General features: G+C 42.3%; 1 protein-coding gene across 5 annotated transcripts in view; it reads right to left on the bottom strand.

Annotated features, from left to right (window-relative positions):
• The window catches only part of EXPH5 (exophilin 5), a 72,829-nt gene that overhangs the window by 19,174 nt on the left and 40,001 nt on the right, over positions 1–13,654 (bottom strand). For 2 of the 5 annotated variants that reach the window (XM_041770319.1, XM_041770321.1), the window contains exons 2-4: positions 12,762–12,922; positions 10,637–10,799; positions 1,160–1,208 (exon numbers count right to left, since the gene is read on the bottom strand). In XM_041770319.1, coding sequence (XP_041626253.1) covers positions 1,160–1,208; positions 10,637–10,799; positions 12,762–12,922 — 373 coding nt within the window. Of the gene's footprint in view, positions 1–1,159; positions 1,209–9,617; positions 10,115–10,636; positions 10,800–12,761; positions 12,923–13,654 lie in introns of those variants that run through there. The other 3 variants (XM_041770323.1, XM_041770324.1, XM_041770322.1) reach the window with 2 other exon arrangements.

The following is a 13,654-nucleotide window of genomic DNA, read 5'->3' as shown; positions in this document are numbered from 1 at the left end:
CAGGGCTACTCAGCAAAAGGGGCTTCAGGGCTGACAGAGCCATGGAGTTATAGAAACACAGATTTTCTAATCTCGACTCTGCCATTTACCAGCGACCTTGAACATAATCACCAAATTCTTGAAACCTCAGCTTCTTCATCTTTAAGATGGGGATACTAGAGCATACTTTGTAGATCTCCCCTGGGGCTTAAATGCAATGATGTATGTCAAGTGCTGGGTGATAGCCGGTTCTCCAGGACAGTGCAGCAGCTGCCGGTGTGGTGTCCCGGTTGGGGCCCACACATAGCAAGGAGACCGTGCTCAGCGTTATTCGACTCTGAAGGAGAGCCCAGGCTCTCTTTTGTTTCTGAAATAAAGAACTTCTGTTTATATGTCCTCCTCACCAGAATTCTACCAGGCATTTTGTAAAGAGCGAGCGTGCTCAAGAGAGCCAGGTCTTGGGGTAAGACCACAATACATTGAAAAATGCCTCTGCCCTCCTCCTGCACCTTACATCCTTTCCGACATTCTCTTTCATCTCCAAAACACATGAGTCACACAGTAAGACACAGGCATGTGAAGATCCAAAGAAAGGACCACGAAAAAGCGACACACACACACACACACACACACACACACACACACACTGTACGACTTCCCAATTCTGTCAGCACGTGAACACAGATACATTTAAATCTAAGCCCTCAGTGGAGGGTTGTGTTGGGTCAGTCCCCAAACGTGAACTAGTTCCAGTTCAAACTAGTTCCAGTTCCTCACCAATCAGTGGCTTCCACTCTGAATACAAATGATGATCTTGTCCAGAAAAGGTCCAACCCAGACCCACACTGGCTTGCAAAAGTGGCGGTGGATGCCTCTCACCTCTTCCACTGTCTAGTTCTTCAAGGTGGCACAGGAAAGACTCGAGGTAGAATGTCAGAGATGCCACTGATGCTGTGAGGGAACACACGACAGCCTCACTTCCTCTGGGCAGAGCCTGCTGTGTATTTCAGTAGCAGAGCCAACTGGGAACCAACAGTTGGGAAACTTGGAACTCTCTAGGACAAACCTAAGCTTCTAAGGTAAATTTCAATCTGAGCCAAGGAGAAGCCTATAGGTAGCCAACCAGGGATTTCATTAATTTTGAATTCCTTGGCCTGACCTTCAGTTTCCGGTTACTCACCGTAATGGTTTGCCTCACAGACACAGGAGCTCCTGCATGGCTGTCACATCTGTGGAAAGAACAGGAAAAAATTTCTCTGAAGAAGGGCCTAACTTTTATGAGGTGGAAAATCAACCACACACTTGCTATCGTAATAACTTGAGAATATATTAGATGTATTTCTAATGTCCTAGAAGAAGACATTTCTTGATTAGAGCATTGTTGAAAAAAAAATCTCAGAAACCTTTTCCTATGATTGTTTAGGATCAACACTTGACATCTTTTTCACTCAGGTAGCCAAGAAGAAATTACATAATGGTGGATGTGGATTTGAACTCAGCATAAAGACATACTACCAAAAATAGTGCACATGTGCTATGTGCTTACTACGTGTCAATGTTCTCATGCTGTATGCACCTTACCTCATTTAAAGACATTGCTCCTGAGAAGGGGATACTATGACTGCTGCCATTTTATGGACTTGGAGACAGAGGCCAGAGAAATTAGGAGACTTAGCCCAACATACACAGTTAGTGAATGAGCTCAGAGTTGGCCACAGGCTCATTAAATCCAGAGCCCTCTTTCTTAGCTGGTATGGCACACTGACTGTTCTTGCAAATTGGAAAGAGATTTTCTATTTCTGTACATTTTTATTTCGAAGAGAGATTAGGTCAAGGCCAGACTCAACAATTCACAAGGCAATGTTTAAAAAGCAAACCTTATAAAACAAAATGGCTTCTCCACGGTTATGCTTATAGAAATCCCTTATTTACTATAAAACCATCTTGGAGAACAATTATGCTTCTACTGTTTCTGTTGCTTCTCTCGGATTCAGTAGAAGGTGAAAAATTTACAAGGCATGGGTCCCAAATTGAGATAGATTTTGATCTTTTAGATTCATAATCTTATGCCAAGGGGCACTCGGCCTGAATTACAGCACATGATTTAATAGACAGTAATGACTCACTGCCCTGTATGAAATGAGGTCCTCTCCTTCCCTAAGAGAACAGCAAAGGGAATCGAGAATTAAACAAATGAACCGGGACTTGAGGTCAGATCAGTCAAAAGTGGCAAGATGCAGTTTCCTTTATTGGAACTCCTAGCTGCTTTGCGCTTCCCCAGAGTTGGGTATAAAACCTGGGAGGCCAGTTATACATGTTAAAGATATTCAACTATAACTGACAGTTTAGCACAAATTTTAAACAGAAATTGAAATAAAGATCAAGGACTGTGTTTCACATTACTCTGAAACACCAGCTCTAAATGTATACTATCTAGACCTTAATTACTGCTTTTCTTTTTTCTTTTCCCTATAGTCTTATTTTTTTTAAAGATTTTATTTATTCATGAGAAACACAGGGAGAGAGGCAGAGACATAGGCAGAGGGAGAGGGTTGTCTGCAGGGAGCCTGATGCAGGACTCAATCCTAGGATCACGACCTGAGCCAAAAGAGCTCAACCACTGAGCCACCCAGCGTCCCTCCCCACAGTCTGATTGAACCTGCTAGCTGCCCTCCCATCAGGCACTATTTTGAGTGCTTCAGAGGAAACAGATAGGTCTGTGATAGGGACCCTGTTCTGAGAGCCTTTACAGTAGCAAAGATTAGATGCATAAAAAGCCAAAATACAAGCAAAGAGGCGGTGAGGACAATAAGGAGATGTGATGTTCAATGTCCTGAGTGTGCAGAGGTGCAGGTGAGCACATCCTACAGGTGGGCCAGTGAACAGGGGAGGCCACGGGATAAGGTGGCAGTTGAACTGGTATGAGAGAGTGAAGAATAGCATGAGCAAAAACCTGGAGACAGCCAGGGAGTTTGGGAACTGGCAAGTAATTGAATTTTGCCAGAGCCAAGAGAACAGGCCAGATTGTGAAGACTCTTTCCCGAGCCCTGGGGGCCACAGCCATCACCAGGCGCCCCTGCAGCTCACCAGGCCTCCAATCTAACTTGGAGTGTGGGCAGCTGGGGCAGGGATCCATTCCTGAGCATGACAGGAGGTGACTCAGAGGGTGGCAGGAGATGACAGAGTATCACTGGGTGCAAGGGTGTGCTGCGGGCCGGGGGGATGCGTGTCCCCTGATGGTGGGCCACGCTGCCGTGCGTGCCCAGTGGGTTTACTGGCTGGGTGTAGGACTCAGGTGTCTTGGAGGCCCAGAGTCTCTGCACACACTCAGGCCCTTCTAAAAGTGAATTTATGTTTCTGATGTAACTGGTTTTCACTTGCAGGGCAAATGAAGGCAGCAGCAGTGTCATGGAAGCTATGTTGAGAAATATCCTCTGGACCAGTGATTTCAGGGACACAAAGCAACCTCATCTGCGTTTGCTCTCAAGCCTTCCTGGGGCCACATCTTGAAGATCTCTCACATACAACCCTACACTCATTCTGCCTATTAAACTTCTGTAATTTCTCTCCTGGACTCCTCTCCATCCTTCATACCACCAACAGTGATCTCTCTAAAATGCAAATGTGATCTTATCAGTCCCCTGCTTAAACACCTTGCAAAGTATTAACATCTGAACTCAATGCAAGGTTCTTCTTTCATCTGATGAGCCTCCCAGACCACCCCTCACCCTTCAAGCCTTATGCCCCCATACTCCCCTCATCTACAGGTACCTGTAAGCTACGCTTTCTGAATTTATTTCACTTCCATAAAATATTCTCTCTTGTCTCTATACCTTTGCTGATACTATTCAGAAATTCTCACTCACTACATTAGAGTATGGCTCAAAAATATTCTTTTTAAAAACCAGAACCACAGGTGACTTCCCCCAAGTACTGATGGAGCACGCTCTAAACACTGGCCACTGAAGAGCTTCATCTGGGTGACTGTGGGTGATTCAGACCCTCCATGTCCCAAATGGACTCCGTGTCTTCCTTCCATGCCTACTTCCTCCCTAAGCAATCAATCAAAAGATCCTGTTGATTTACACTCAGAAACTACCCATACCTCTACATCTCCTCATTTATACCCCAGTTAAGACATTTTCATCTGCCGCCTTTATGTTTGCACTCGTCCATTATCTGTCCCTCTGAGTTTTGTTCCAATCCAATCCATTCCCTACACTTCAGCCAGAGTGTTCAGTATAAAGTGAATCATGCTACTTCGCTGTGTAACATTTTAATGATGCCCATTTGCTGTCAAGTGAAAGTTCAAATTCTTCTCTGCATTCATAGGGCCCTAGATCATCTAGTCCACATACACTCCCCAGCCTCGTTTCTTACCTTTGTATATCCTTCTGCAATAGGGAATTGGCAGATCTCTGAGCATCTGCACAGATTGTGGCTGAAACATTTTTCTACCACCTGGTTGCCTGGATAACTCTCATCCCTTTGAACAATCACTGTTGATGTCATTTGCCCTGGAAGACCTATGAAGACTCAAGACTTAATGTACCATACACTTTCTCCTATGTGCTCCTAGAGGATGGAACTTCCCCATCTTAGCCCTAGCATTCTATGTTTCTCTATTTCCATTTTGCTGTCCTCACAAGACTAAAGAAAGCAAGGTTGCATTCTGCAGTGCCATTCACAGTATTTATTCCTTGAGCACTCTCCATTGAATAAATAAGCAAATGTGTTCCTTTTTATCCTCATTACATCTGCTCTTCCCAGCTTTCTCATCATCCACTGAGTTTCCTAAGTCAGAAAGGATAGTTAACCGCCACTCCTCCTTCTTCTTCACCCACCATATCCCATTCCCAGGTTCTCATGATTCTACATTCTAAACCATGCACGAAACTGCCCGCTTTTTGCCCTCCTCCCTGCTTGCTCCCTCATCCATCATCTCAATAGTCCCTTACCTGGTCAATCTGACTCGAGTTTTGCCCTCTCCAGTCTTTCCTTGTGCTTTAACTAGGTCAATCTTCCAGCCTTGGCTCTATCAGCATTGCTTTGGGGTGGGCTGTTAGCAAAATGGGCTACTTAGCAACATCTCTGACCCCTCACCCACTGGATGCCCATACTTCCCACCCTTCAGTTGTGGAAGCCAGAAATGTCTTTTGGGGGTGAAACTGCCTCTGGTTGAGAAGCACCAAGCTAAAATGATCTTTGTAAAATGAAGATCTGTTTATGTCACTCCTCTGCTTACAAACTAGCAATGGAGGGGAACCTGGGTGTCTCAGTCAGCTGAGCGTCCAACTCTTGATCTCAGCTCAGGTCCTGACCTCCGGGTTGTGAAACTGGGCCCCACACTGGGCTCTGCATGGAGCCTACTTAAAAAAAAAAAAAAACTGGCAATGGATAAAATAGACATATGTACCTGCAGACATGCATTGAATATGCCAAAATATTTTAGTGTTTCTCCAGGGCAGTAGGTTGTGGGTGATTTTACACACACACACACACACACACACACACACATACATATATATACACACATATATACATATACAATATATATACTGTATATGTGTATATACATATACACAAATACATATATATGTATATACATACACACAAATACAGTATATATAAGAAAAATACATATATAATATATATATAAGGAAAAATGGTATTAGTAAAAGTGATTAATGACTTCCCATTGTCTACAGGATCAAATCTAAGAGCTTTTACAGTAGGAAAGATTAGATATCCAAGCTTTTCAGCACTGCATGACCTTAGCACTGCCAGTCCCTGTGTTATGGCCAAGGCCAACCTCTTCCAGTCCATCTTTTACTGGTCTCACCTTATACTGGGTCACTGAACCTCAGTGACCTACAGGAGTTCTTGCTTTTTCTAGCCTCCACACCCTGGCTGTGTCAGTTTTTCTGCCTGGCACAACCTCCTGCCTCTTAATTACCTAGCTCAATCCTGTATGTCTTTTGGCAATTGGCTTTCCTCTTCCGGGAAGGCTTCAGGTCCTCCAGTCTGAGTTAAGTACTTCTCCTGTATGTCGTCATGGTGGGAATACCATATACCCTCCCTAGCACTCACCATACAACACCATGACCACTGGCTGGTGGTCAGCTGGCTGTCACCTGGGCTGCAGCTAGGCCAGAGGGTATCTCTATGTGAATTCCATAGGGCATCCCTTCCTCAAGATACTTACTGTCATTTGCAAGAAACCTGCCATAAGAGATACACACACTCATCATGCTCTGGCCCATCCTGGAGTTGTGCGGCTCACCTTTGCCCTCTTCCATGCAATACTCTGCTGTTCCCTACTATATTGCGAAGTTCTCCAGCAGGGACTGTGCCTTATCTTCACGATATTATCTTCAATACCAACCACAGTATCTGATCCAGAGGAAGACTTTGATAAAAGCTCAATAAATAAACAAAAGAGAGAAACTGTCACGTGGACGAACTATACCCACACGGGGAGTTCTGACAGCGCTTCCCACGGTGGGAACAGGAAGCTGGGCTGCCGTGGTATCCAACCTGGCTGAGCACCTGAATATCTCAGAGAATTCAAAATAAATCAGTGAAGTTCCCTTCACTGCCCTACTTCAGACCTTCTGGATCAGAATCCCAGAGCTGGGGCCTGTGTGTCTGCCATTATTTTTAAATGGCTGATGAGATTATACTAATGATCAGCCCATCACCTGGGAGCTAGTAGCCACCCAAGGCCACACAAGGATGAAACTCAAAACCACTCCCCTTGTCATCACAACCCTCCCGTCTACCTTTGGAGACCACACCTGGGGTCACTGAAAGAGCACTTCCAAAGAAGGATTTTGCTTTCTCTGACTTCTCCTCCCATCAAGGTGTCCTAGATTTTTGTGTCTTCGAACTCAGGCATTTGTAGTGAGTGGCATGTGTAGTGAGTGACAGAGTAAAGAAGAGAATGGCCAGAATCCAGGGGAAAAAATATCATCCACCTTTTCAATTTTCCAAAACAGCAGGTGAATGTCTTGCTGACATAAACTGGGGCTGCAGCTGGAGTGCCTGAGCTGTGTACACCCTGCAGATCAGGCAAATTTGGGCAGGTCTGAAGAGCAGCGAGGTGGATCTACCAAAGCTCTTTGCATCTCAAGGGGAAAAAAAAATCTTCCCGAAGCTACAGGGTAATGGGCATGCACTCTCCTCTGGAGAGCAGCTGCACTTGCTAATCACAACCACATAGTGGGTACTTACATGCTAAGCACTGTGATGGTTCTCAAAAGAGGTGATCTTAAATTTAATTGTACCTGCCAAGCATAAGCATTATGAACTATTTCCCTCGTCTTTTCACTTTCCCCTAATCCTTGGGACTACAACAAAGGAAGGAGTAGGAGGGGAAGTCCATAAACCTAAAATCGCCATGATGAACTGGTGGCACATAGCTATTTAGTTTTGAGAATGTGAGTGGCCCCCTTGAAGGGGCAGCTTTGCTGTGGATCATGTGGTAGCATGAGACACAGAGTGGCATGCACAGCATGTATTCATGGTGGGGAGGGGATCGTTGGAATCATGGGGGTCTGGAATAAGGAACGAACAGCTGTCAATACTCCTTGGCAGCCAGAAAGACTGCATTTATAAGCTCATGACATACACTATTGGGTATTTGCTGTACTCCATAGAAGGATTTTTCGAGGCTCCAGGTTACTGAAATTTTGTGCTAGGGGGCTGAGTACTATGTCACAGGCACTAGATGCCCTGTAATAAGACATGAGGAGACAAGACATACAGGGAAATGTTGGGGGAAAGATACTTGCAATATACATGTATACTTCTCTTGAATTTATTGGCCAGCAATAAACAAATCAACACAAGAGGAAAATATTTTTCCTTTATTCCTGGGGCTGGGGAAGGGTCACAGGGGATATAGTTCAATCATTTATAAATAGGATTAAAATAGCAATGGAATGGGGCATCTGGGTGTCTCAGTCAGTTGAGTGTCCGCCTCTTGGTTTTGGCTCAGGTCCTTATCTCAGGGTCCTGGGATTCGGCCCTGAGTTGGGTTCCACACTCAGCTCTTGGGAGTCTGCTTAGAATTGTTTCCCCTCTGTTCGTTCCCCTGCTCTTACTCTCTCAAAGAAGTGAATAGAGTCTTTAAAAAAAAATGAGATAATTTGGGAAGTACATAGATTTGGGAGGAGAAACTAGTCATATTTGAAGCAGACATGGCAAACCTTTATTGCCTTTTTGTTAATTCATTAAGTCACCATGTTCCCATAGCTTTTTATCCACTCATAGTAGGAAATCAAGCCTCAGTAGGTCATATACTTTTACTGGCTGGGCCTTTCTAAAGTAGGTATCTGATGAAATAACTAAATCCATTTTTTTCTGGGGAAGAATTATCCATGATCCAGTGTCATTTCTTGGTTAAACCACAGCTTAATAGATGAAAAGAAATTTCTCTGATACTCAAGTATTTCAGGGCTGAACAGAAAGCTGTATTTTGCCTAGAGGGATTGGTTCTCTTTCTGTGATTTGCAAAAGATTCTCTAAACTGCTTTGCTGACTTGTTCTCCAGAGCACAGAGTGTGACAAAGTCTAGCCTAGGTGGCCTTGGCAAGTAGAAACCTGACTGACCTGGCACAGAATGTCTCTGCTCTCCTGGGCTCTTTGTCAGTTCTTCCTGGTGCATTACAGGTAAGGAGGAGCTTCTGAGTCATGTATTTGGAAGGCTGATTTTGTATTTCAAAAGCTCAGAACTGCCAAAGAAAGTTAGGTTCTACTTAAGCGTAAAGAGTCCCTAGAAATGTTCAACACACAATTAATATTCCTACCATAGTACAACACTCTCTAAGACCACCCCCTGGTCATGCGCGTGCACACACACACACTCAGGATTTATATCCAAATATTTAGGTCACGCACATATTTAAAAATAAAAAGACATATTTTTGCAGTTTATCTACTGAAACTTCTCAGGAACAAAAAACACGGCTTTATAATACTCTGCGTCCTCAGCATTAATAAATATTTATCTCCGCTTATGGTTTGAAAGTAGAATGTATTTAGAGAAGACAAATTCTGAAAACTGCTTAACATATGCATATATACTTTAAGGATAAAATCTGTTTCACTTCTGCATTCTGATTTTTATTTTCAGTTTGTATGGTTAAAAGAAGGCTACATGTCATTTTGGCACACAGGAAGGACGATTGCTAAATAAATTTTGCTAAGTTGTGATTTTTTTTTTCACCCTTGGTCTATGACCAGAAAACATGATACCCAGATGGAAGATTCTAGATTTGCTGTCTTTGATCCACTTTTGCAGTGACTTGCAATATGAGCTTGGAAATAACTTGTCCACAGAGTGAACAGGTTTCTCAACTTTTCCTGGTTTACTGATGTTAGATTGTGCAGCTGTATAAAACTCTGCCTTAAAGAAACTTACCTAAAACACAAAGTACACCATCAGTCCCAGCTACACCACACATCAGGAAGATTTTTCTTGCCCTTAAAAATCCGCATTTCCTCAAAAGGACATACCCTTTGATTTCGAATCCCCAAATGAAAGAATTACTAGCATTTTAAACATTCTTTTTTTTTTTTTTTTTTTTTTGGAGGGGGGCGGATTTCAAACATTCTTACAAAGAAAAGCAACTCACCTATTTGAAGAGTACTTCCTTACAAGTGACTCTGGTAGAGATGGTCACCTAAAACTACATTCTGTTCAGCTCTTCGTTATTTCAGCAAAGACAAAAGCAGTCTCAGGTGAAAGCTGGAAGCGAAAAAACCTTCCATCCAACCCAAGAGGGGAGGGCAGAGTTCTGTTCTGCAGGTTTGGGAGCCTCATCACACACCCCACCAAGTGGCGTGTGCTGTTTTCCAGCAAGAGTGACCTCCAGCACCTATTTAGTGCAGCAACGCACTCCTAATGGTTTGACGGCACACATCACGTGTGAAGCCAACACCACAAGAGGGTGGGAAGCTTTTCAACCAGGAAGACATGCTGAAAATATTCAGCAGTCAGCTCGATTGCATGTAGGCAAAGCCTTGCTTGTTTTTCACAAAACAATCCAACAACTAATGAGTCAAGATGAACCGATTTACACCGTTCTACACTGAGAGCTATTTGGAGCTCTGCCTGCCCCCAGAGCTTCCTCTTTTCCTTTACCTTAAGTTTAAATTCTGGAAAACCACATCAGAACAGCTGTCCCAAACACCGCTCAGCACAGTAATACCTTTATTTCCTCAATTTTAAAATGCAAGTTTTCTCTACTCTCTTTGCTCATCTCCTTTGCTTTCAATTCATCTTTATACCCCATCTCTCCTTGTGACCACAGATACACACACCCCCAAGCAAAAAGTTGTTTTGATTTAAAGATATCTTCCAGACCAGAGCATAGAACAGGTTCTTGAAACAGCAGAGAAAGTCAATTATTATTTCCCAACATTTAACCCATCATTCACTCAGTGCACTCCCTGGGACCTGTGCAATTGGTTAGAAGTTGGCTTTCAAAGGATCCAAGTTTCATGATTGCAGAAGGACTTTGTCCCACTGCGAGTTTAGTCCTGTTTCCTTTGTTAGTATCTGAATTTAAAGCCTAAGAACAAACATTAAACATTCTGAACACAAAACAGGCTACTGGCCTCAGAGCTGTCACATGATCTGGGTTTAACTCACCCTTTCTGTCCTAGCGATTGAAGCTTGAAAGTCTCCTTTCTGGATTTTCTGAATGAGAACAGAGAAGCAAAGGATGATCTGAAGCTCAGCCGAGAAGAAATCGATGTTGGGTTTCTTTGATGAGGTATATTTTTAGATCTTGATGTTTGTGATTCTGTGGAATCTAGGGGGACATTGTAGACATCTGGCATCACTCAATATTTCCAGGTAACTATATCTCAGAGAACTAAGACTCCACTCTTGCTTCCCACCCGTTTATGCAGATTGAAACGCTGCAGGCACCCCCACAGAAAGACTACAGGAACTTAGGGAAGCCCTGTGCCTCTGATGGTTCCGTTGAGTAGAGAAAATCCTCATAAAGAATGGGGAGCCTTTCAATGCACTGTGAACTGTGGGCTGCACTTCTGCACACCAGCTGCACAAATCCATCCAAAGTTGTATGGAAGGGGTCAAGGCCCTCTTCAACTTTCGGGTTGCTTTTAGCCACCTGTCCTTCAGATATTTTTATTTTAGTGTTTTAAAACCACAGTGATAGACACCAAGTAACTTTTTTTTTTAAAGCATTGTGTTTTTATTTTTTATTTATTTTTTATTTATGATAGTCACACACACAGAGAGAGAGAGAGGCAGAGACACAGGCAGAGGGAGAAGCAGGCTTCATGCACCAGGAGCCCGAAGTGGGATTCGATCCTGGGTCTCCAGGATCGTGCCCTGGGCCAAAGGCAGGCACTAAACCGCTGCGCCACCCAGGGATCCCACCAAGTAACTTTTTACTCCAAAGAAAGTGAAGGAAAAGAAAATTAAGCCATTTAGAGTGTTCTTTATTCCTATCAAAAATCTATCTCTGTGTTTGTGTATTTGCTACATATATGGTTTATATGTATACAAGCCTGTAATATAAATATGTCTAATATATGTACAGATAATACATAGTTATATGTGTGAGAATTTAAAATTCTAAGGCAACCAACACATACTAAGTCTATAATGCTGTAATATATTTGGGCATGCTGAATTTTAAGTATTAGAGAAATTAAGGTAAGGGGAGAGATTAAGGTAAGCCTGGTATATATGGAGTTAATTTCAAAATCTGGACTATGAGTCTTTTTAGATAGATCTGTTAATGATGGGAGTTATAAAATATTGTCAACATAAGTTTAGAAATATTGTTAAAAAAAAAGAAATATTGTTACATGTTTTTTGATGTTACTAATGTTAGTAACACACAAGAAAAAGTAGTCCATGTGACTATATCAGTAGGAAGACACTCTACACTGTTTTAGTAGTTTATAATTTTGAATGCACTTTGTTATTCTCACAATAGTTGTGTGGAAGTAGGTTTTATTATCCTCATTTACAGATAAAGAAAGTGATTGGTGAAGATAAGTGACATGTGAATAGTGACACAGTTGGGATGTTCAAAGAAAGCATTTACCTATGGAGCTCTTCTATGCCCTTCCCCCTCCCTCCTCCTTCTGCATCACCATCTCATTCATTTAAGTGCCTACTGTGTTCCAGTCTAGTACTTTATACATATACAATGACCCTATGAGGTGTATCATCATACCCTTTTAAAGATGAGAAAACTGAAGCTTATAGAGAATAAGTAACTTGAACAGACACATGGATTCTGATCTAATAGAGAGTACAGAGAGAGTGGAGATTTGAATCCAAGTCTTTTTTAGTATCGATGTCTGTCCTTAACCACTATGCTATCTTGCATGATTCTAGAAACACCCCACCCCCCAAAGACATTACAGCACATTTTCTGTTCACTCTTTTCATTATTTGTTAGGTTATAAAACTTTTGTTCCTTATGATTTAAAAATAGTCCTAAATATGGATTGGTTAAATTGTAGAGCCACTGAGTCATTATCTAGAATACTGTGCCATAAGAAAAAAACTTTTAGGGCAGCCCCGGTGGTACAGCAGTTTAGCACCACGTTCAGCTTGGGGTGTGATCCTGGAGACCTGGGATTGAGTCCCGTGTTGGTCTCCCTGCATGCATGGAGCCTGCTTCTCCCTCTGCCTGTGTCTCTGCCTCTCTCTTTCTCTCTGTCATGAATAAATAAATAAAATCTTTTAAAAAAGAAAAAAAACTTTTAGATCTAAATTTTTTTCTCACCATTTTCTGCCATTGTCTTCCTTAGCCTGTATGTAAGTGGTTGTTTCAACATTTGGCTAACATCTGTTTCATTGCAAAACTTTTTTCTTTGAATTTCTTCAAACCATTCGCCAGTCACTCCTTGAAGCCATCTGATATCCCTCTTTGTGTTCTGGAGTTTGCTGAAATAAAGCAAAAATATCAATGCACCCTTTAAATTACTTCATATTAAGTAAAAATTCATGCGATAGGAGCTAAATGTGAGCTAGTGGGAGAGCTACATAAACTCTGAGTCTACGGAGGGAAATGGGTTCTAGTCAGAATTCCCTTTTCACTACCATGTACATATTTTAGTTGTATTTTTCTAAATGACAATCTAAAAGTTTTTGCTAGTCATTAAAATAATCAAGCTGGTGATGACAACCTGGGACGAGCATTATGTGAACCCGACCTAATAGAGTTGAATGATTGATGGTTTAATGACATGGAAAAACCAGAATATTCTAGTTCTGATTACTCGTTTGCTCATTCATTCATTCATTCATTCGTTCAGTGTTTATTAAGCAATGTCCATGTTCTAGTCCCAGTGTAGACAGTGGGGATTCAACACTGAATATAATAGATAGGGTTCTTACTTGCTCATCCAGTGGCCAAAGATAAAAGTTTACAAGCAGAGAAGAAATGACTGAATGTAATGATTTTAGATAATAAAATTCCTGAAACACAAAAGTCCATGAATGAGTTTACAGCTAATGCTTAGTAGTCAAGGCCAGTGTGGCTTGAGATGGATAGGAAAAACTATCCAGAGCACAACTGTGTCTGCCCCACACTTTCCAAACACCAGACTTGAAGTCTTATCATTCCTTCTTTATCCTTTTCCCCTGCCTTCTCCTGCTATGTCCTCTTTCAAATGA

Source organism: Vulpes lagopus, chromosome 10 (genome assembly GCF_018345385.1).
Source record: "Vulpes lagopus strain Blue_001 chromosome 10, ASM1834538v1, whole genome shotgun sequence".
Taxonomy (NCBI): Eukaryota; Metazoa; Chordata; class Mammalia; order Carnivora; family Canidae; genus Vulpes; species Vulpes lagopus.
Note: the sequence above shows the minus strand (reverse complement) of the source record. Positions and strands in the feature narration are given on the sequence as shown.